This window comes from Tympanuchus pallidicinctus, unplaced genomic scaffold (assembly GCF_026119805.1).
Source record: "Tympanuchus pallidicinctus isolate F22 unplaced genomic scaffold, pur_lepc_1.0 scaffold15, whole genome shotgun sequence".
Lineage (NCBI taxonomy): Eukaryota > Metazoa > Chordata > Aves > Galliformes > Phasianidae > Tympanuchus > Tympanuchus pallidicinctus.
The window spans coordinates 18414574-18438345 of NW_026294669.1; the positions used below are offsets into that span (position 1 = coordinate 18414574).

A 23772-nucleotide genomic window follows, 5' to 3' on the forward strand; every position below is an offset into this window, starting at 1 on the left:
CCATTCAAGTCAAGCCATCTGTTTACACCAGACAACTTTTCAAAAGAGTTTCCAGCAATGCTAACCATTACAGTCCTGATGGGACCATTCTTCTAACTAGCGTGCTAGCCAACCATTTCCTAAATTTCCTTACAGTAGCATTAAGCAGTGACTGCATGGCCAACTGAGCCAACCCACTGACTCACTACCATAGACAAAGGGTCTCTTTTTTCCCCTTTCCAAAACCACTCCTTCTCCCACTTAATGCTGAGGTTCACTTGCTTTCCAGCCTCTAGTGACTACCAGACCTTTCTCTGCATTGTCCTAATTCACTAAGCCATCAAGAAAGTACTCAATTCATCAGACTTGGTTTAGTTTTCCACCAGATTTGTACATGAAAGTCACTCACTGAGAGGTCTGATAGAAGCACTAACATAAAGTAAGCAGGAACACAGGCAGTAACACGGGAACATGTCATTGCAAGAGGGAGAAGAACAGTCCCCTGCTCCCAGTAGCAGTAGCTGCTGAATTGGCTTATTAGCTCTGTAAAAAATACCCTTAGGTGACATGGTATGAGAGGGCCTAGATACCCCAAAGCAGGGCATCCCGACACTGGTGACAGATGTGAAGTTCGCAGCCAACTTCCTGCTTCTGGACAGGCCTGTGAAGGATTACTTATCCATGCAGGCACTTCAATTCTGCCAACGCTATACTCCTTCAAACTAAACTAAACCAAATGAAACCCCCTGGCATTCATATCTGAGTGGTTTCCAAAGATGAAACCTATCACCTAGATTGTAAATGTGAATATGGAAATTCCTGGGATATCTTAAGTACTACACGTCTTTGTTTTCAGTAAAGATGCCACAGAACTTAACTAAAAACCCCCATCCCTCACCTTGATCTACCAAAGCGTGAGCCTGCAGTCATCAGCCACAGAAGTCCCTGTTGTAGTGGACTTTCTTGGACTCCACACAACAGGATGTGGCAACATGTCCTGCTTGCATAAAAAAGTAATTGGACAAACACAGTGCTGATTTACAGTGTCTTCTGCTGAAGATCTGACTTCTTGAGTGCAAAACAAAGGCAATTTATTCATATTAAAAGCTTAAAATATAACAGGGCATAAAGGAAGAACAATTTCAGTTAACTCTTTTATGCCATTTTATTAATCCCCAGCAAACTCTGTAACAGTGATCCTTAGATCTCTAATCCACTTCAAGCATTGCAAAACAAAGAAAACATTAAAAGGCTCAAAACCAACAGTAAAAGCTTATAGAACCCGCTAGAGGCAACCCATTCCATTAAACAATTTCTATGCTTACTCATTACACTTGATTTTCTTCAACTGTTCTAAAAATGTGCTGAGTTCAGGGAACACACACACACACACACACACACAAAAAAAAAAAGAACAACAGTTAATAGAACATTGCCATAAGAAAGTAAACTTTAAAGTGGATCTCAAGCAATAATAAGCTATTAAAAGAGATGTTTACTCTCCTCCAAATCCTATTTTACATCTCGAAGATCAGTACAACTCAGGGGTATTTTCCTTGAAATCAAAGAAGCTGCACTGGCTTGACTGAGAAGAGCCCTTACTTTTTCTTAATCTATAACACTTAAAGATATTTTATGAACAAAGTACAGTTATTGAATTATATGCAGAAGCACTTCAAAGTAATTTGAAAAGAAGTTGACTTTTATTTGCCACACTCAGCGTAAACTATTAGAACACACCAACAAATTATCTGATTATCATAGCTAATTAACCACAGTGACCTAATCTAGCATAAAAGCATCAACTTCTCTTTATTTACATGTCAATCTGTAGATCATTAATTAGAAGAGACCTTTAATGTTTTTCCATCAATGACACCTTCACATCCAAAATGCTATCTGACTTTCCTACTTATTAAACAAAGCTTTAAAATAGCAGAAACAAACACTCTTAACAAATGTGATCACACAGGAAGATTCCAAGTGCCATGGTATCTGCCCATCCAAAATGTTTTCACAAGGTCTCAGAACAAACTTTGTAGAAAGACAGAATTGGCATTTAACCCAATACCCCCAACTGCTGTAATGTCCGATCAGGGCGTAATTAAGAATATGAGTATTAAGCAAGAAAAGCCTTGACAAATGAACCCCCAGTTTACATACTAAATACTGAGAAGTTAAAAGCAAACATCACTGTACTTCAATATGACAATAATCTAACACTGCAAGATGGCACGCGGAAAAAGCTCCAAAAACTCTTACTGATTTCATATCAATCCAGGAAGCCCAAAAAGGAAATTAATAGGCTTTAATGAAATTGCATTCTACCTTTCCCCCAAATGAATCTTTGCTGATTTCCTGCAAAACACATGGAAAGTAAATCTGGATTAAAGTGGGATTTCATTGCTCAAATTTCCAATCAGCTCAATATATGAAAGAAGATTTTGGTTTGTCTTACAGGGAAACTGAAGCAACACAAGCATCATACATTTATCTTAGCTAAAATCTCCTTAGATGCTCTGCCTCTATGCCTCAACTTCTGTAGCTTGATTATTTACTGCAACTCTAGCATTTGGCATAGAACCTAAGTCTAACAATCTAACCAGGTGTCAGCCTATTACTGCCTTCAATTTTTAACTAAAATTTTGGGGGTCGTCCCATTCTTCACTTTAGCTGATTACTTAGCAAATTCCTGCTATGCTTTGCTGAACAGTATACAGAAAGAGTAAATTATTAAGAAAAGTCAAGATATGTATTAAAAGAAGGCTACTTATTAAAAAGAGTCTTTTAAAAAAAAAAAAAAAAGACTGTCGGAGCACAGAACTACAACTCATTAATTAACATGCCAGAAGATTACAATGTATTTTATCAAGATATACATTCAAATTTTCAGCCCTCAGGAAAAAGTTCAGAACTAGTCAGACACCAAGCTTTGCTCCTGATGTTTTCCAAGTGCATCACCAAGAGAAACCAAAAAAATAACCCAAGTGCAGGAATATGAAGAATGCTGCAACCCAGAGATCATTTACAATACCTGTTAAACTGTACATAAGGTTTGCACTGGCAAAGTCATTTTCTTTGCCATCCTTTCTTCCTCCTCATTACTCCCAAATTCCTAGTCCCTGAGGAAAGCCTCATTCAAGGTCTTTTAACAGTGAGTCTTAGCAGAGACATAATCTCACAGACAAGCTGTTCTGCCACAGAAACGTACACTGTGCCATACAACGGTGTACCAGCACTGGCTCTGGCCTGTCGCCTACAGCAATGTCATTATACATCATCTTACAGACATCAAACAGATTTGAATCAAGACAGTGTCTGTAAACACACTGAATTATTAATCTGGAGATTGAATTCTTACAATACTTGATGGAAAAGCATGTTTCTTCAAGCTATTCTTCTCCCTGCTTGGATTTACCATACATGTTCTAAGCATCACTGGCCTCACTTAATGCAACCATTCTTTGTGATTGATATAACACCATATAGATTTGGTCTTAAAACAGGTCTCCATTCCCATAGACAAATGAAGATCTTTTAACAGAACAAATTTTAAGTCTGAGTTGTATTTAAACCAACAATTTCGCATTGGAGATTTAAGATGTAAATCAAATGTGATGCACAAACTTCATGTAATGGCAAAGCTGTGCAAATCACATCTTGACAAGATGCCTAGAATACAGGTAACTGGTTTTCCTTGGGAAAAAAAAAAAAAAAAAAAAAAAAAAAAGCTTTTAAAAAATTATATTCTGGACTTGATTACAACAGTAACTTTTAAAAATGACAGGAAACTATGAATTATTGAAAAAAAAAGGAGGAAAAATACATCTTGAAAGTCAATCTAGCTGCGATCTTCTGGGCTCTTAGCTCAATATAGAATGCAAAAAATTAAAAAACTAGCATGTATGTAATAAGAAAGACCACCAATAGGAACGCTTAGGTTTCCAGCTACATTTCCAAGAATTTGTAAGTTTACATTAAAACTATGGTCACCTGCCTGGTTAAGAAATCATTTATTTCATATAATTCACAGCAGCGTGAATCTGCCCTCTACACATGAGGAGTGCTGAAGAAATAAAAAGATCCATCAGAAGCAGAGAAGAGGGAGTGTTGAGTAGCAAACTCCAATTCAGATGTTGTAAACTACTTAGTACAGTGAAGGTCTGGCCTTAAAAAGCAACTTAGTACTTTGCAATAAATTACAGCAAAGCCAAAGCTTCCATGCAAGTGCAATATGTTTAATTCTGAAAAACAGAAGGATGGTAATGTTTTACAACATGCACTAATTTAAGAGCATTGATTAGAAGAAACAGCACTAAAGTTTAAATATTTAATTATTTACATTATCTGTATTGAAATAGTTCATCAAGACCTAAGGTACACTAAAAAAAAAAGAAAAGGAAGTTTAATTAAATTAAAGACACATGGACTCCAGAGATAATAAATATAATAAGTTTAGAAATAATGTTCTTAATATTTTAGATTTAGTGAGAAGGGTTCTTTTTTTATAAAGAAAAACCGGTTTTTATGAATGATTTCTATGTGATTTTCACATATATGAATGATGTTATAAAGAAACAAACAGCTCCAGTGGCCCCAAACCATTAGAAACAAAAAAATCTCTAACCACTTTCAGGTACTAAATCCTTCCCTCAACAGAAGTCCAGCAGGCCTTCCACTCTAGATAAGGTGAGGCCAATAACAGACAGTACATGGAGCACTGCATGAACATACAGACTTGGTATGCTTTGCAGAAAGATTAAAGAACTCATTGTTTGCCTGAGAAGTTGCCCTAGTGAGCTCATGTGCCCTCTGCAAAGCTGCTGAGAGTGCAACAACCATCCTGCATCTGTGACTATGAGCATGATGGCCTTCCAAATTCCTCAAAACAAACATTAACATCAGTCCCATGACCCTCCTTCTCGGAGTTAGTCCGTTAGTTTTTCAGATTCCAGCTGCAACATTTGCTACCTTAGGGGCAACGAGGCCTAGAGAGGCCTACAGAAGCAGGCACTGCATGACAAGGAATAGAAGGGGAGGTATTTTTATTCAGCTTTTAAGTGCTATGTTGAGGTCTAGTAAATCCAGAATTAAATTAACAGGGAGAACTGTGATATTATCATCTGAGGAAGTGCACAGGTGAAGCTCATTCTAGAAACATCCAGCACATACTGGGAACACTCAGATATTGCTAATCTCAAGCCTTCCTTGAGAAGAGGATTAGGCATGATAACGTGATTTTCCCCAATTTCTTTTTAAGCCTCAGTTTGGTTTCAAAATTCACCTAATTTTATTTTTTTTTTTTTTTAAATCAGAGTCTGACATCTCAGGATTCAAGGAGCTCAGCTTAAGGATATCAAATACTTTACAAGATCACCATGCGGCCAGGATTGTCACCCAGACGTTTTATTAAGATCAGTTACGCTTCAACTAATACTAGACAGCCTCATTTATGCAGTTATTTACTTCCTTAGTAGGCACTGCAGGGAGGAATCAGGAATACTCTGCTTCTACTGCGAGCAGATTCATGTTCCAGAGCCTGCACTCCTCTCCCATCACACCTTTTGCAGGGCACGTCCCAAACAGCTAAAAGTGGCCAAGCAAGAAAACACACTTTGAGGTCAGCACCGCAGCCCCCATTTGCACGCAGCGTGCAGTAGCACAAGGGATTAGCTGGCCTCCCAGTGTGACCTCCCTGCCAGGGCCTTTGCAGGGCTCCTGCTGCACATTAGCCATCTCCTCTTTCTCCACTTCTAAGAGGGAACTGCTAGCAGCAGTTGCTGCATAATTACTTGCTTGATTCTGTCTAAGGAGCTTAAGCTAAGAGTTGAGCAAGGCAAGAAGATTAACCATTTGGGCGCACACGCAGCGCACCAACACGCACGGCCGGCGGCTCTAGGCCCTACAGCCGGGCCCAGGGGCAAGCTGCGGCCCCTCATCCCGCCACAGCCGGGGGAGCGCATCCGTCCCGGTCCCGCCAGCACCGAGAGCCGGCCCGCGCCCAGTCACATGCTGCCGGTCGCCTAGCAACGGCAAAGCCCAGCCACGGCGCTACGCCGCGAGCTGTGACCGGCACCGGCGGGGCCGCTCCCCGCGAGGAGCTGCAAGGCGCTGCCGCTTCGGGCTACGTGCGGGACCCGCTGCCCGCCGACACCGGCACTCGGCACAGCTCCCGGGCACTCGGAAGGCGCTCCCGGGCACGGGACGCTCTGTGCCGCAGAACGCGCTTCGCTGGTGAGAAGGGAGCAGGGACCGTGAGGAACAAGGCTCTGCGAGGTTCGGTCGGGCTTCATCTCGCCCGGAGCCAGAACGGGTGCCCGGGCACGCGGAGGGCAGACCGCAGTGCTGCACGGCCGAAGCGGCCCCTCCGCGCCCAGCAGAGCGAGAAAAGTTTGTACAAAGCAGAAAAGCCATCCCGGGATAACTACTTAGTACCAAGATAAGGGAAAGCGAAGAGCTGATGGGGGTTGCAGGCTCTTTTAAGGCAGAATGAACTCCCAACATACGGCCCTGGGGACGGCCAGCTCCCTGCTAACCCGCACCGGCTCCGCTGCCCCGGCGGCCGGCGCTGGGCTCTCCTCGCAGCCTCCCGGGCAACGGGAGCAGCGCTTACCTTGGCAACTGCCTTGCAAGATGCACGCAGCAAGCAACAGCAGCACTCTGCAGGCAGTTGCTGCTCGTCTGCCCGTCTGCTGCCGAGCTCCCATCTGGGCTGGGATGCTCCAGCTCCCTCCGGGCCGGCTGCTCTGCTTCGGATGCCGCTCCGCACAGAGAACTCGGGATCTTTTTCCTATCCCGCTAGTTACAGAAGAAAGGCGCGCTCCCCTGATGAGACATCGCGTTCTCTATAAACTCCCACCCTCCAGACATTGCATAAAGCTCTTTATACCCCGCAGCCCCGGAACTAGCATGAGAGAATGAGGCGCGGAGCGGGCCGTATGGCCGCACTGCCCGCCCCTCCCTCCGCGGGGCAGCGGGCGCCGTGTCCCAGCTCGCAGCGCTGCGCGCTGGGGCAGAACGGGGCACCGTCCGTCTGCAAGCGGTAAGTGTCCCCGCTTTTAGCGTCCCAACGACACGCTCCGAACGAGGGAAGTGTATCCGACAACTTGGAAATACCCAGTTAGCAAACGCAAGGGATAAAGCTTATAAATTTGGTCATTACCATTCCTCACATTAGTATTGCAAAAGGAAAAGCATAAACAGTATTACTTCTTTCTTAGGAGATAGAATCAGGTTGGTAAAGCACTTTGGCTAAGAATGCTGAAAACAACAGCTGGGCACTTTCCTCTGGTTCTACCTACAGCACAGGTGAGGCACCTGCTTGTGTTTTATCGCTGCTGTTGCAGGAATCACATACCTACAAATGAAGCTGGAGCAGTACAGAGGAGCACAGGGAAAGATACTGATAGCCAGGTGCTTCAGGACAAAACGTGGGCCTAGGAAAAGGGCACGCACTTGGGATGCTTTCTGCACAAGTTCAGAAATGTTACAGATAAACTAAGTGAAGTTGAATTACTTTGTTTGGCACTCATCAGGAGTAGGCTTCAGTATAGAAAATTGAGATATGCCAAGCTGCTCCTTTCTGTGCGTGTTCACACAGACCTGTGTGTGAAAAAGAGACTGCTGTGTATACGCACGGTGGGAAGGAGATGGATCTGTTTGTCCTGCAGGAAATTTGGGCAGATGAATTCTAATGACACCACCCTTAGAAAGTCTCTATATCACTTGTTTGTTTCACATCGCACTCATTACAATGGGTGCTTGATAGCAACAAAATTTAAAGTGATTTTGAAAAGTGGTATTTAAAACCAAACACCTCTTTTTGCTTGTAATTTCAGGTTGGGGTGGGGAGACCTGCATTACACTTGCAGGAGTTTTAAAGGAATGTGTTGTTGTTTATTGGCAGACTGAGATTTTTCCCTAGGTCCCGCAGGACGCTAATCCTCCTAACTCTTTCCTAAGGTTTTCTATCTATCGGGCTAGAAAAGGAAACGGGGCGGTGGGGGGGGGGGGGGGAGAGAGGAGGGGAGAAGATGTGGAGTGTGGGCTTTTGCAAGGTTGTGATTTATGCAGGTTCGGGGCTGTTTGGTGTAGTGGTACGACACAGCACCGGGGTCAAGCCACAAGAAACACAGGGGGCAGATCAGAATATTCAATTAGCTTCCTGGCACCTCTGAATCACAAAGAGAGGATAAGATCTCTCCATCACAAGATCCAGAGCTGCCGGGGGAGGGGACCTGCCCTCTTCAAATCTCCCTGCTCCCTCCCACCCGCTCTCCTTTCACCGTAGGAGAACGGCGCTTGAAACATTCCTTTCTGCACGGAAGGACTTTTCCTATTGTTGTTTTCTTTGTGTTTCAGTGTTGCCAACTTACTGGAATTCTTGTCGTGGTTTCACAGCAAGGCTCAGGCTGACCAAACGGAACCAGCTGCGTTTGTGTATGGGGCCGCCGCCGCTTTAATCCCCCGAACAACGCCGATGGGGAGGGACGGAAGGGATCCTCGAAGGGGCACGGGCAGATCCGCTCAATACAGATGGGTACCTGAAAAGCCAATACACCAACACTGTTTTTAATTAGAAGGGGAATGATTTAAAGCTGCTCACACCCCAGCAATGCGCAGACAGAGCCTGAGAGCTGCAACCCTAGACTGTGAGCTGTGTGCACCCTTGGTCACTGCTTCCTGGCTGGCCTGGATGCAAGGTTTGGGAAGCACCTGTTTCACACAGCTGGCACACTGAAAGCACACTCCTGCCTCCCTTGCCTTTACCATTTCCCAGAGGGCTGAGGGAAATAACTATTCTCAAACAGGAATGAATGGAGACAACACAAACAGTGAGGGCAAGCCCTATTTTGAGCTACTGGGTCTGCCTTCCTCACCATTATTCCTAGCACTCAAACAGAAATTACCCAGTTACTTTGCTGAAAAAGAATGAGTCACTAAGGAGCCAGTGCAAGATCATGCTGTTTTCAGTTTACTTAAAAAAAAAAAAAAAAAAAACATTTTCTCCTCTCACTTAACCTAATCACTCAAAGGGACACTATTCTGCTGGACACCATCAAGCAGCACTTCAGCAGAGCTGAGCTACAAGATGAAACACACCCAGGCTTTCCTGTAACTACATCCAAAACTGTACCAATACAGTGCAGCTCTCCCTCTTAGCTTCCTGTTGACTGTCAGTTGAACACTTTCTGACTGAGCTAGATCTAGGGTTTCTTAATGCACTATTTGAGATTTAAGATGCGTATTACATCTGTTACAAATTCGAAATATAGTTTGGGGCACACTTGTTTGCCTAGTTTGCGCTGTAAGCAAGCAATTGAAAAAGCTCTTAACATTATAATTTAGAGCAAACAGCCACGTTGCTTACACATGAAAGGTGCATGCTAAGCACTTGAAGTTAAAAATTGAAAGGCCTGATTTCTGACCAAAGTTCAGTTCTAATTTGCAGTATCCAAGCTCATCCAGTTCTTAACAAATAGACAAAAACACCAGGGTTGATGTATGACTAGATAAAGACACAAAGCTGATGGTTAAAGGAGGAGGGGAGAGATCCACTCAAAGCAGCAGCAGGTCAGACAAATTTCTTGTCTATTCTGAACTTCTCAGGACAGTTTACAGAGGCTCAGGATCTGCCTCGTGTATTATCCAGTGCTTTACTGGGTAATGTAATTGTCACTGGCATTTGGTAATCCTGTAGCCAATTTGTCCTTGAATAAACCTAAGTTTTTCCAAATAGAAAACATCTGATGTAACTAACAGTGTTTTGAATTTTCACATGCAAGTTTCATCATGAAATCACATGCCTTTAGTATGATAAGCTACTTCATTATTTTTGTTTAATTATACTAAAGCAAGGCTACCTGCGGCCACGCTAAGAATACTGGTATGAAAAATCATACAAATCTAAACTAAAAATGACTTGATCTCTACCCAGTGATAGCGTAACAACCCAACAGCAGCAAGTTCATTGTTCAGATTTCATCCATCTTTGCTGCTTTATAATGTGAAGTGTCACACATTTTACACAACTGTGGAAAACAGCCCTTGTATTCACCTAGTTTCTGATATCAGCTACATCACATTTCACAATACCTAAAATAATGGCACTTACTTGCCTGGGAGGCACTTTTCTCAAAACTTTTTTTAAAAGGCAAAATTAAACCATCTACGTTTGAAATAATAAAAAGAGGGCCTTACTTGACATTGTTCTCAAGCATCTAATGCATATTCATCACTAAAGCACAGAATTTCCAGAAGACAAACACACTGGATCAAAGGTGGATATACAGTCCACATGAATGCAAAAAACATTCAACCCAGGAGCTGTGAATCAGGCCAGAACAGAACCCATTAAGTCAGGACAGCTCAGTGCAGCCAGTGCTGTGAAGTTCTCAAGGTCTCCTGGTTAGTAACACATTACAACTTTTCTTTCAATCTGGAATTATTCTCCCTGGAACAGAAAGAAGCTCATGCAAACTGTGCACCTTTCTGAAAACTGCCACTGAACAAGTGAGACTTGCAAAGACATTCACAGCATCAAGAACCAAACAGCCCTGTTTGCTGTTGTTGGTTTTTTGTTTGTTTTGCAGGGTTTTTTTGTTTTGTTTTTGTTTTGCAGCATTGGGCCTGTGAAGGATTTTAACAGTAACAGTATAGAGATGGGGGGGTTTCTTTACCTGAAATGTGGAAGAAAACAGAGAAAGATTAAATATCCACAATCCTGTCCTTCCTCCCTCCTCCCCCCTCAGCTGGCACTGTTTGGTTCAAACTGCAAGTCCCTGAGCCCTGGAGACAGTCACAAAACAAGGATAGGCATGCGTTCCCCTTGGTTTAGCTCTAGTTATCAAAGCTCCTGGTACCTGTCTTATTGCAAGCAGGCTTCTTTGGCACTTCATCTCTAAGGAATGGAAGTCCTTACTTTTGCTCAGGTTCACTGACCATTCAGCAACATCTCTGCCCTGCAAAAAAGCAACACAGAATTTGTTGCTGAGAAGGAACGGAGTAAAGAGGTATTTCCAAACATCTTATGTTCTAAAAATTTAATTAGGATACTCACAAGGGAAGTAGGGTACTATGGAATAACTGAAGACATTTTATGAGAGCAAATTGAGCTATGCTGAGAAAGCTCAAGACTGGAATCCTTGTCTTGATATTTTCCCTGAAAACAGACTTCATTCTTAGAAGTCCAGGCAGCACTGCAAAACCATAAGTGAATATAGTAGAGCGCTCATACAGTAGAAAATAATTACTCAGTGAGCATCTACCTCAGGTTTCCCTGTATAACAGAAATATTAGTCTTTTCCACATTAATTTAGGTGCCCTTTATGATACAATCCACTTTCAAGGCTATGCACCTCAACATCATGTTCCATGAAGGAGAGAAATGCATAGCACATCTTTCAAAATAAAAGCCAAAGCATTTTCATTTCTGAAGCCCAGACCTGCTGTTTTCCATAGGATGCTGCCTCATCCAATATACCAGCAGGTATCATCGCTAATGAAGACAAAGTAGTGAAGGAAGTACACTGTCCCATGTATTACATAAATGTAAATACAACAAATGAAACAAGAAAGGAAAGAAGTATACCACACTAGAGAACATTACTCTAGTTCTGCCCAGGCAACAGCCTACCGTATAAGAAGTCACTTCAGCATTCATTTCTGGTTTGAGACACCTGGGCCTGTCCAGCAGAACTGTAAGTACTCAGCACTGTAAACAAAATTGATGGGAGCTGTGCTTTTAACATATACGCAGTACACTGAAACCGAGTCCTTGATGTCCTGAGATACTCAAAAAATCAAATGATATGTTTAAATAGAACTTTTCTGTGCCTCAATTTTCTGATGTAAAACTAGGTGAATCTCCCAGGCACTTTATAGATGAGAACTAGGAAAATTAAAAAAATAAAAATCAGTTGTCTTCTCAGAGAAAAATACGTTGTATGAAAGAGGATAAAACTGCGCAATATCCACCTCAGCAAATGGTATAAGTAAATGCAGATATGATGCTGCAATAGGCAACAGAGTAGACATAGTAAGAGGTAAGATTAGTGTTCACTAACATAGCATACAAGCTGGAATGTCTCACAAATTACTTTTGTCATTTCCCACAGAGCTGGTTTCAAAACTTAATTACCAAACAGACAACAGTACCAACTGTGTGCCAGTATCTTAAATTGTTTTCTTTACCATACATCCCTATTAATCAAAGAATTCAGGGATGTTCAGGATGAACTTCAGAATAGGTTTCTCACATGCTAAGAAGTGCTATGTCATGTTTTTCCAGTAGCCAGGATCAAATGCTCCACAGATCCCAAATGCATCCAAAGAAAAGGACCAAAGAAGAAACAACACCGAGCAAAAGAGAACATGTTTTAGCAGTACAGGAGATTGTAGATGACAGACTTTTATAGTTTTGATACATATTTCAGACAGCTAGAGATTAAACACTTCCTACTTAATAAAAGCAGAAAATATAGTACTATTCCATAAATTTTGTGAGCAAGTTTTGTGCTCACTGAAAAAGATGACATCAATAGGCCTATGAAAGAATCTTTCTGAAAGCAAAGATATTCAGTGTACGACCAAAATACAGCTGCCCTGCAACACCCTATGTATACCAACCATTGAGCTGTAAGGTATTTACAGTATATTTTTTGTAACATAAAATGGAAAAACAAACTAAACATTAATTCAAGATAATTGCTACATTTTTAGCCATTCTTAGCTGACTGCTAAAGAACTGTACCCAAATCTCTTGCTTTGAAAATAATACCTGATTCAGCCAACCTGCAAAACTGCTTTGACAAGAAGAGACCAAACTCATGAATGCACAAGGTAAAAAGGATTACAATAATTTAAAACAAACAAACAAACCTTTCTCTTATCCTTGGGGGTACTTGTTTGCAGGATCAAGATACAGAACAGTTCAGTGAGCAAAGACTTTGGTAAGCAAGGTAGCTGCCTAGAGAAGTTCACAATTCCTCATTTATCTATCTATCATCCTTCTGAGCTGCAGCATTGCAAATCATCATCCCTTTTGTCCCTGCAGTCATTTGAGTTCTCAAGAGAGAGAGACTGCTGTGCCTGCTTTACAGCACAGTTCCACAAATGCAGGAGCACACTGCAAATGCTACTAGGGAACACAGCACTCGAACTGACTTCAGCATTCATGTGAACATCTCATCAGAATGTACCTTAATAGTCAGGAGAAAGTGGAAATTCCATGTCTAGAGAAGCTAGAGTCACTTAAGCTACCAGCAAGAGAGCATGCAATGTTATTTTTATAGCCACACCACAGAATGAGAATTGAGGTGAAAGTTTACCATCAAGAACAGTATAATGGTGTGTTTTGTATTTTGCAAGGTATCTAACTGAATTTCTCCTTGTCAGCACCTATTCTTGCATACAAGAAGTTATTCTTGTATAATTCACAGTTACAGAATTTAAGATCTTTTCCTCATTAAGAGACTTGCAAAGAATCCATCGGAGTAAGGGGTACCTCCTACTGTTTTGAAGACAGACTGATCAACATTATTCAGAATACTATCCTCAAACAACTAAGTTACTGCTCTGGTGGTGAGCTTAAAAAATTTGGATCTGCAACACTTGAGTTTCTAGTGCAGCTGCACTACATCACATGGTGAAGGGCAGAGTCAAGAAACTGGAACACATTCAGTGCTTACATTCCTACTGGATCCGTACTTCGAGTTTGAAGAAAAAAAAAAAACGTTTACAAACAAAGCTATGCGATGTATCCATTGTAATTACTGTTGTTTTCAGCAGCACAGAAGGTCCTTTTTTGTTTTATTGGTTGGCTTGTTTTAAGATAAACAGTTGTCCTTAAATGTCATTTTAAGTCAGAGCTACGAGCCATTCAAAGAAATAGCAGGTTTCTTACTGTATTCCCCTGGACATTAAACACATCCTTTCATTCCTTAGAAACAACTGTTTAACATCTCAATTTCCCAGAAAAACTGAATCTGCATCACTTTGTGTCAGGCACTTTAAGAGATACTAATGAAAATGCCCTAGGTCCCCATAATCCTTTGTGGCTGATTAGGTACAGAAGTAGTGTTGTTTCATTAATTGGAAGGCTATGAGCCTGAAACCTCATATTGACCTGAAAGTAATGTTTTATTCATATAGGAGTGTTGTAGTTAAAACTCCAGAAATAATTAAGAGGACAATCATCAAATCTTAGACCTTTGAATTATGAAGCTAGATAACCAGTTAATTATTGTACAGTAGAAAAAGGGAGAGGATTCAGTAGTTCTAATAAATTATCATTTCCATATACCTGTGAAAAGCTGATGGGTGATCAGGAACACACTGCTAAGATTGTCTTCAATTCTCAAAACATTCAGATTATTTTCACAAGTTGCAGTTAAAAGTTTTTTTTTTTCCCCCCTGGATTAAAAAAAAAAAAAAAAAAAGGGGAGGACATAAGATTAAACTCTGGCTCTATTATACCAACAGGGGAAAGCTCCAAAGTTCAGTAGTCAGCTAAGATTAATCAGCAATGATCAGCTCCCCAAAGCCATCAACTGCAGGAAGAAAAAAAAAGGTATTTTTCAGAAGGAGTAAAAAAAAAAAAAAAAAGCATGATTTTAGAAACCAGGTATCTAGTTGTTTTAGATGCAAGCAGAAAGGCACAGTAAATAGTTTATTCATCAACTTCTCAGACAGCATCCTGAAATCTGATTAGCTGTTGTTTCTGAATAGTCTTCAAGGCTTGTTACCTCTTGAGCACAATGAAGAGCAAGAGTACATGTATCAAAGGTAAAGGTGTTATTTTAAAAGCTGTCATCGTCCTACAGATATGATTATATGATCCTGCACGATAACAAAGAGAAACTTTGCTGACTCATGTTTACATTTCCCAGCAGAAATAGAGATCTCTCTCTCTCTTTCCAGCATGATACCTAGTGAAAATTCCAGACAAACATTTACATCCTCATCAATAAACGTTGTCACCATCCTTGGTAAGGCAAACTAGTCATGTCTATTCCTGTATGCATCTCACTGCCAATAATCACTGTTGATTCCAGCTACCTTGGGCTTTGTCAAGTCTGATTATCTTGCAAAATATTAGCTTCAGAGAAGCTTTTTCATCTGTTAATTCTTGTAAGTGAGCCTCAATAAAACTTATGACACAATCAAGATACATGAAACTTTTCTCATGTTTTTTTTTTTTATCATCCAACTTTTCCAATTCTCATCAGATTATTTTAATTACTGAAGCACTGACTACAATCAATAATGCAAACAAATTAAGAAATTATATAACTTCTTGTCCGCATTCTTCTATTTCTACACCAAGCTCTTTATGACAAAAGAACATTAAAACCAAATTTTACTAGTAGGGCTATAACACCAAGAACCATTTTCCATTTTCTTAATGAGCACCCCATTCTCCTCTATTTCTGCTGTCATATCTTCAGTTATTCCATTATGGATCACGTTCTTTTAAATTGCTATTTCCTCTCCCTGCCCTCCCTCCCCTTCTTGTTTTTCTTATTTCTCCTTGCAGACGCTAATTTTCTTCTTTAAAGATAAGGTTACAAGAGACAGCAAATAGCACCTCAAACAGAAAGAATGTAATCAATAACTGCAGCAGTTTTTATTACTCTTTTTATAGTACAACATACTTCTTCTGTAAACTCACACGTTGATCAAGTTGGAATACAAGATAAAAGATCAGATTAACAACTATAAGTAGGTGGCTTGAACCAACTTACCACTATAAAAACCTCATTGAATCTGAATGTAGGCTAGGGTCATCAGAGCAGATTCTACTCCAGACCACAAGAATACACACCAGAAAGAGATGAAGCTAAAACAATACAATTCCTGTATTTTGCTAGCTCCTAGTGATCCCTGGGCAACTAGGTATGAGATAGAGCAGTTTGCTGACTACTTACTATGTCTGTGATGTTTAAATCCCCCTAAACCAGGATTAGGGAAGGGCAAAAGGTACTTTAAAGCCACCTGTCATCATCTTGCACACATTCCAAGTTAAAGACAGTGAAAGACAAAGGATTTGGGGGCAGCTTTCCATTTGAGTTTGACCTTTAGGCTTTAATAGTGTAATAATCAGGTCAATCAATCAATTTGAAGAAAAAGCTATGCGAAGTCCCATTCTTCCTGAGATTCTGCTAATGGTTAATAATAAGAATACTGAGTTTTCCATATTCTAGAATATCAAATAGGTCTTTAATCTAAAAATAATGCTGCTATCACATCTAACCCCTATCCAAAGAAAGATAATCGCATTATGTGTTCTCAATCAGATGCTTCAAGGAAGGAGATGACTGGTCTTTCTTCTTGTAATGAAAGGTAGCTTTCCATAAATTATTTCCTAATTCAAGCTACAGAATTTGCTATCATCCCTGGTCATCTTACATTTTTTTCCTAAATATAGAAACAAGGTTATTTCAAGCAATATTTTTCATTAAAACTTACTATCTTGGTGCCTAATCATATTTTTTTTTTTTTTCCCCACACTGCCCATCCAATTATCTCAATCCTAATAGGACCTCTGGGTGCTACTATCAAATAAACATGAAAAAATACTCATAGCTGTTTTACCCCTAACAGCTGAATAATAGCTGCAAATAACACTGTTTCCACTATTTTTAAGTAGTCCAGACCTGAACAAATACTTTGATTTTTATGTATGGATTTGCACTGATTCTAGATAGATTTAAAGTTCGCATCTCCTGCTCAGGAATGCACAGTAATATATTAACTGATTCTTGTAACCTACTTACACAATTATAAACTCGTTCTTTCTATCCCACTAATTGCCAGCTAGTTAAGTTCTAGCTATTGATTTCAAAAATTGCAAAGCTAGTTTTACATTTTAAAGAATTTCTAAAGAGTCTCTAAAGAGCATATAAACATTTCTAGGAACAGGAAAAATCCAATAAGGATTCTACTATTTAATTCTGGTTTCAAATCACTGGCAGAGAATTAGCCTCAGACAAGCCTACAAGATATTAGGAAGATTTAGAGAGGCTACAGGAGTCCGAGTCCTTTTCCCTTTCCTTCCTTTTGCTGCTTCTTTTCCACAGCATTCTTTCACCCAGTTGTAGGGCAAGACACAATCGTAAGGAGCTTTTACCATGCACAGGCTAGGGACAACCCAGGAACATAGAACACATGCAGTTTTATTGAGAACATTCACAACGTTTGATCTATTCTGTACTTGTGAAGGATAAGATGTTAGCTCAACGTACAAGTTCAATTATATCACTTAATCACATAGAAAAGAGCACCAGACTAATCTGGTTTTACTTTAAATGATTTAGGAAGAGAAATGAGTGAGAAAAGTATCAGTGCACTTTCAAGCTTCTAATCCACTGCCCATGCTTCCAACTACACTCAGTCTAAAAATGCTGTAACACAAACTCTTATGCCAGACTCCTAAGCAGAATCTATGACTGTGTTTTCAAAACCTACAACAATACTCATTACATTTTTGATATGTTTGAACGCTTTCCTGCAGAAGCAAAACATAAGTTGACAGTAGACTGTGTTCAGTCCTCTGTACAAAACAGTATTTTTAGGGTCGTCTTCACACTCTTGTTGCAGCTTGTTGTGTAACTCATTCCTTGGTTTGAAATTTATACTCAGAACAGAGTGGTCAAAAATAAACACAAACAATTAAAAACAATTTGATTACCCTAAATATTTTGTTCAGTGGCTTTACCTGATAAGTTTATTGAATATTCCTTTTTAATTTAGTTTTAATGTCATTTTCATCTTTATGCCTGCATTTTTCTATCTGCCAGAAAGGCAGAGATCTGATTCCCCAAGACAAAAAAGAAAATACAGGGGTAAAGTCCTGTGGGCAGTGTCACATTCACATTTTCAGACTACCTATCTTTGCAGCTCAAATAGTTTGCTGAATTCTGTTTTAATTTACACTGCCTGTCAGAATCCTTTTTAATTTTGGAGTTAATATTTTTTCTACACTATTTTTCACTGAAAATGAATGACAAAAAGGAGTTAATAAAAACTTTTTCTGTCAATTTGATTGCAACATCAGAAAAAGAGCTCAGTTTCACATGCACATTTGCAGAAATGAGTCCTGTTTTCCTTGAATTTCAATCTGCATTGTGACATGCTGGCAGCTGACTCTGCTCCTTTCTCAGCAAATTTCTTCAGGTGAAAAAGTGGGAGATGTTTGGAAGGAAGTCTGCTTCTTTTAATCTTATCTAAGCACTCCTGAAAGGAGTTAGAGCTGAAGATAAGGGATGTTGAGTCACATGTGTTTTCTGCCTTGGAGTTAATGTGCATGGGGAATGATCCTATTTCCACAACACCGATTTTAAGCTACAGCAATTCCAGCATTTTTACAAGAGATGTTCCTGATACATACAAGTATGAAGAGTACCAGGCTTAAGTCATAACATTTAACTGAAACGGGAAAATTAGGGATACTGCCTGCTGCCCCTGCAGTGCTCAGTAAGGAAATAAAAACCATCTTTGCCTTTGAAGTGGTCTTTACTTCAGCCATCCATGGCTAACAGGGCTTGAGGGGAGGAGAAGAAATTTTTCCTGCTCTCTCAGGTGACATTTAACAGATCTGAACAACAGACATGGACAGCAAGAGCCTACTCAGAAAGGCCTATGGCATGAATGACTAAGCATTTAAAATAGTCACGTATCCCATACACCTAATGTCTCAGTCTTTGACAAAGAACTTTCTTCTTGACTTTATCTTCTTTTTGACAGTAGCCATTACTGACAGGGTTGAGATGGGCTAAATAGCTGACACAATGAAGACTGGTGGAAAGAAGTGCTCAATATTAAAAAAAACCAGCAACCAACCAACTATCATTAAAATCCTTATAAACTCTCTTAATTCCTCTTGCTTTCATTTGGCAGAGTAACCATCCTAACTACATAACAGCATGCTTTGTAATATATAATGGTCAGAACCAGGAGCAACCACTTCTTGCTAGGCAATTTCAGTTTCCTCCCCCCCCCCCCCCCCCGTTTTATTTTTAAATCCTTCTAATAGCACACTAAGTATATGAAATTCTAAGAAGTTCTACTTCAGGCCAATCAAACTAACTAGTAACATCAGAAAAGGAATACAAGAAGCCTATGGCAAGAGCAACTAAGACAAATCACTGGTTGTTTCTCAGAGGCTTACATTATGGATGAATCCAAGATTTAGCCGGCCCTTCACCCACAGCAACAGCTGCATGCTCAGCAGCTTTGACTACAGTTTTAACTCCATCTGTGGCCTGTTTCCCTAGCTAAAATTTTCACATCACCATTCTCTGCCCATACACCAGCTTCTTATTTTTCCTTGTGATACTGTTGACCCTACAGTAAAGACCTTCCAAAAAGGCCAACTCAGTTTGAAATTAATATACCTTAGATGTTCCTGGGGTAAAACAGTCCAAAATCCACCAGTTTATGCTACACCACAAGCCTAGGTGCTGTAAGTGGCTACTGCTTTGACTAGGTCAGGTTTCACAAGCATGCAGAAAACGTACCACTGTTCTCTTCAACCTAACATTACTACAACACACATCTTCTCCCAGGCTTCCCAACTACAGCCTAAAAGCATCACCTCATAACATAACAAGTTTCACAGGCGCAGGAGAAGATGTCATTACCTCAATTATGGAAGTGAGTTTCGAGACTGCTGGGGGCAATTCTGTCCCACAGCCTCCCAGCATCTCTGGTTTCTATAAATCAACACACACTAGTCAAATACTCTCCATATAAATTAAATTAAAAAAAAATAGAACACCATTGTTTATAAGATATGTATCTGCAGCTGACATGTCTACATAATTAACTGCCTAGCTAGAATGTAAAAGATACAATGAAGATTATTTGAGATGCTGCTCATGGAAAGTACCTTGCCATTTTAATACTCAGTCAGCATGTATGTGAAGTTATCTCAGTTCAACATATAGTATCAAAAATATAAGAAATCAGCACTCGGAAGTTCATTACATTTTAACTGTGAGGAACATCCCTTCCCAGTCCTGTCAGCTTTGCCACTATCTTCACGTCGCTATTCAAAAGTGGATTAACCAGGACAAAAAAAATTCCTGAAAGTTTAAGCAATAAATTCAGGTGATTTAAAAAACTGGGGCAAGGAGCACACAGTTAGGCTACCTTTGGATCTCCTTAAAACAAGAAAAATAACATTGTAACTTGCTCATTTTGAAAACCTTCTGAAATTAATTTAAATATTCTTACGTATTCTTTCTTAAGAACTTAAATTATACTTTTCTAAAAATCTTAATATTTTGAGATTATTCAAGATCTACTTTAGCCATGATAACATCACAGAATATTTTGAATCAACACTAATTTTAGCTGAATCACCAGTAATCCAAACCCCATTCACCAACAGGGATTAGCAAAGCTCATGTACTAGTTTTTGAGGTCTTTTGTGGCAGTTTTTTTTCAGCCTCCTTATTTGTCAGATAAACATATGCACAATACAAGAAAATGCAACAGACCCTTACACAAAGCGCAATTAAGGATACATTTGTGGAGAGAGTACACAAACTGTGTCCCAAATAAGCAACAACAACAAAAACCACTTTATTTTCTGGGACGCAACAGAACTACCTATGCTTTTCAAGTCGTTTTTAGAAGTGAAAGATGAAGGTTTACAATGTGAGATTAACTCTAGAATTATCTAAATTATTGTACAAAGAAAACTGTCATGCATTGGTCAGTAAACACAGTAATTGGGCTTTGCTAACAAAGCCTATATTTCAGTCATTCCAGGAGGAAATGCTATTCACACAGAAAATATTTCTTGCTCTCTTTTTGTCCAATGCAGGGATACTTCCAGTAGCCCACTCTCCATTACAGACTAATTTATGATTTATGATAGCATTCCACAGGTCAAGAAGGAAGAAAATTTACATCTTTCCAATCCATAAGTGAAGTACAATGCCCAAACTCAGCATTCGATAGAACACCACCACAATAAAGCCACCCTTTGACATATTTTGGTTGATTTCTGAAAGAAACTGACTGCAATCATAGAGCTTTTACATTACATACATTAAGCTGTGTGTTACAGCTTAATTTCCTGATGTTTTTGGAAAACAAGTATGCAGATTTGAGCAGTAATATCAACAACTAGCTCAGCCAGACACCTCAAACCATGCCACTGCAGTCAGCAAGGCCCACAATCATTCATGCTTGACTTCAGACTGACCCCCAGTGGCCATATCTTCTAACTGATTCTTTGCATACCTGCCTGCTTCTCAAGAAATGAGAATCCAGAGTGAGATTCCATTCCAGAGTTAGCGTTCTCCTCTGAAATCCACTTGAAAAATCTTCAATTGATCTATATCATTCAAAATAAAAAAACAAATCAGCTAAAAACTTGTACAATATATAAATTTGTTTTCTTAAAAGCGACTAACCAATCAGCAGTTAAGTACACGTGCACAGTGCTACAGAATAAAGGCTTTAAAAAGAAGTCTAGAGACTACCCCTGAGCTAATCTCTCAACAGCTCTGGAAACAGGGAACATTCCCTTCTTTCCTTTTAGTATCCAACAAGAACTCTCGCAGCTTGAACTGAGGAAAGAAAGCTTTCAGAGTGCTGTTCTGCTTATTTGCACAAAAAGTATCCAAGAAAGTATTTCAGAGATAAAGCAGCAGAGTTTCACCGGAAGGTAAGGCCTTCCAGTTAAGTAAATACTATTTAGGCTATGGTTGACCTTAAATATCTATGGTTCATGCGGCAAGCAGAGTATCTGAAGTCAATATTAACCTTCAGATTTCTCAGTATGTTGAATTTCTCACCATGAAACAGAAAACTGAGACTTTTTTCTTCTAGTTGTGTTTGCATATATTACTAAGGTTTAACTTAAGCACCAGTAAAGCCATGATATCCCATTACAAATTTCACTTAAGCCAACATTTATGTTTTTATGCATTGTTAAAAGAACAGAATACATCATTTTATCATAGGAAAGAGCCTTGCCAGTTTTTTCTTCTCTGGTGCACAGGACTAAAAGTACACAACTTACATAACACAACTCTTTGATAGCTACAAATGAAGGACATAAAAATCTCACTGAAACAAAAATATTGTTGAAACAAAACCCACCATCATTAACATCTCGATTTCTACAGCAGTTCTCAGAGCCTCAAACAGAGATCCGCTCAGATCCTTGCTAGGCTTCAGAAAGCCATCAGCCATTTCACCCCTCACACCATTCGTCTCCGCTCGTAAGAACGCTGTCCTCGGGTTAAATGGCCGGAGCTTGGGAGGCTTTCCCGCTGAGCCACGTGCGCACACAGGTGCCGCAGCCGTGTCAGCTCCGCACTCAAACCGAGCTTAGGCAGCAAGAAACAGCCGGGTCTGACGTTAAACCTCCTTGTTACCGCCTCTCGGGCCGAGCGGCAGCCGGAGCCGCGAGCCGCTCCCGCGCACGGCTGAGGGGGCAGGAAGGCGCGGAGCCGGCGGGCTGCAGCCGTGCCTTAGGGGAGCGGGGCAGCGCCAGCGCACGGGGCGCGCTCCCAGCTGCGAGGTCTGCCCGCAAACACGAGCACCGCTGTGCGCTGAGGGTCTAATGCGTGCTTTCAATAAACGCTTCAAAAATCCTGCAAATGCCAATTCTGACACGCAGGTTTATACTGAAAACACTGGCTAAATCTGTATCGTGTTCAGTTCAAAATACTGTGTGCTAAGTACAGCAACATGCTGTAACTAACAAGGCATTTTTCCAGCAGGCTAATTCTTTTCCCACATGCCAGATGATGTCTTCTCGATGTGCTGGGTGAGATTAAAGCATCTGCTTTCTACTACAGCTCCACCCGAGCTTCCATCCTGAAGCGTATAAGGACTAGTGTAGCAACTGGGTATTGCTGCAGTTACTGTGCTGCTGTGTGTTAGGCAGGTGGAACACTCCAGCAAATTATAAGAAGTAACAAATGCAGCAGCCAATTCAAAATAATTACTTCCTTAGGAGCTTTGCCATTGGTACCAAAACAGCAAATCAAGTATTTAAGATTTTCCTTTTGTTTCCATTTTAAGAGTATTCTTGATCTAGTTAAATGATCAGTATTCGTAAATGTTCAGTCAACATCCAGTATGTTAAAAATGTATCAGTCCTGTTTTATAGATATGCTTTCATTCCCTTGCAAGGCTGAATGCCACAGATCTTGAAGGTGAGCACTGCTCACGTATACATGAGTTTACTTATTCAGGCTGTAAGGCAGAAAATCTCTTAGGGAAACTAAAAATGAAAGGAAAATATTCAAAACACTATCATATTGATATTACAAGTAGATTATGCCCAGAGTGACTTTTTGGCTGTACTACATAGAGATAAAATTTGAAAATATTGAAGACTGCACCCTCTCTTCTATGTCTTAATAGAGAATGGTAAATTTCCTGGCTCCATCTGAAAATTCCAGTAGAATATTAAAAAAGGAGAAAACGGAGAGACAAGTAAATACCACCTGTAAAAGAGACGGCTGTGCTTACCACACTTGTCACAAAGAGTGATTCGAATTTGTTGGAAGCTGAACAAAGATTAATTCTTTGACATCAAAAACCTTTCTTACAGCATTTTCTGTGGCAATGAATCCAGATGAAAACAAGATACAGCTGTCTTGCTCACTGCATGCTCAAGATTCGTACCACAAAGCAAAGATAAATCCTGGCTCTAATGGAATCAATAGTTCTGCCATTACCTCCAATCAGCCAGGATTTCATAACAGGTTTTTATAAGGCTATGCCATTATAACATAATTTTTCATATAGAACAATCAGCTTTTG

General features: G+C 40.2%; 1 protein-coding gene and 1 long non-coding RNA gene across 6 annotated transcripts in view; one reads left to right on the forward strand and one right to left on the reverse strand.

Annotated features, from left to right (window-relative positions):
- Window positions 1-23772, reverse strand: part of LRP2 (LDL receptor related protein 2) — a 134774-nt gene that overhangs the window by 101607 nt on the left and 9395 nt on the right. For 3 of the 5 annotated variants that reach the window (XM_052674945.1, XM_052674943.1, XM_052674944.1), the window contains exon 1: window positions 6593-6826. In XM_052674945.1, coding sequence (XP_052530905.1) covers window positions 6593-6686 — 94 coding nt within the window. In that variant the 5' untranslated portion in view covers window positions 6687-6826. Of the gene's footprint in view, window positions 1-6592; window positions 6827-8354; window positions 8937-21231; window positions 21326-23772 lie in introns of those variants that run through there. The other 2 variants (XM_052674942.1, XM_052674941.1) reach the window with 2 other exon arrangements.
- Window positions 6936-9724, forward strand: LOC128076812 (uncharacterized). Its single transcript, XR_008204660.1, has 3 exons — window positions 6936-7027; window positions 7207-7287; window positions 8341-9724. It is a non-coding gene; the product is annotated as an uncharacterized LOC128076812 (long non-coding RNA).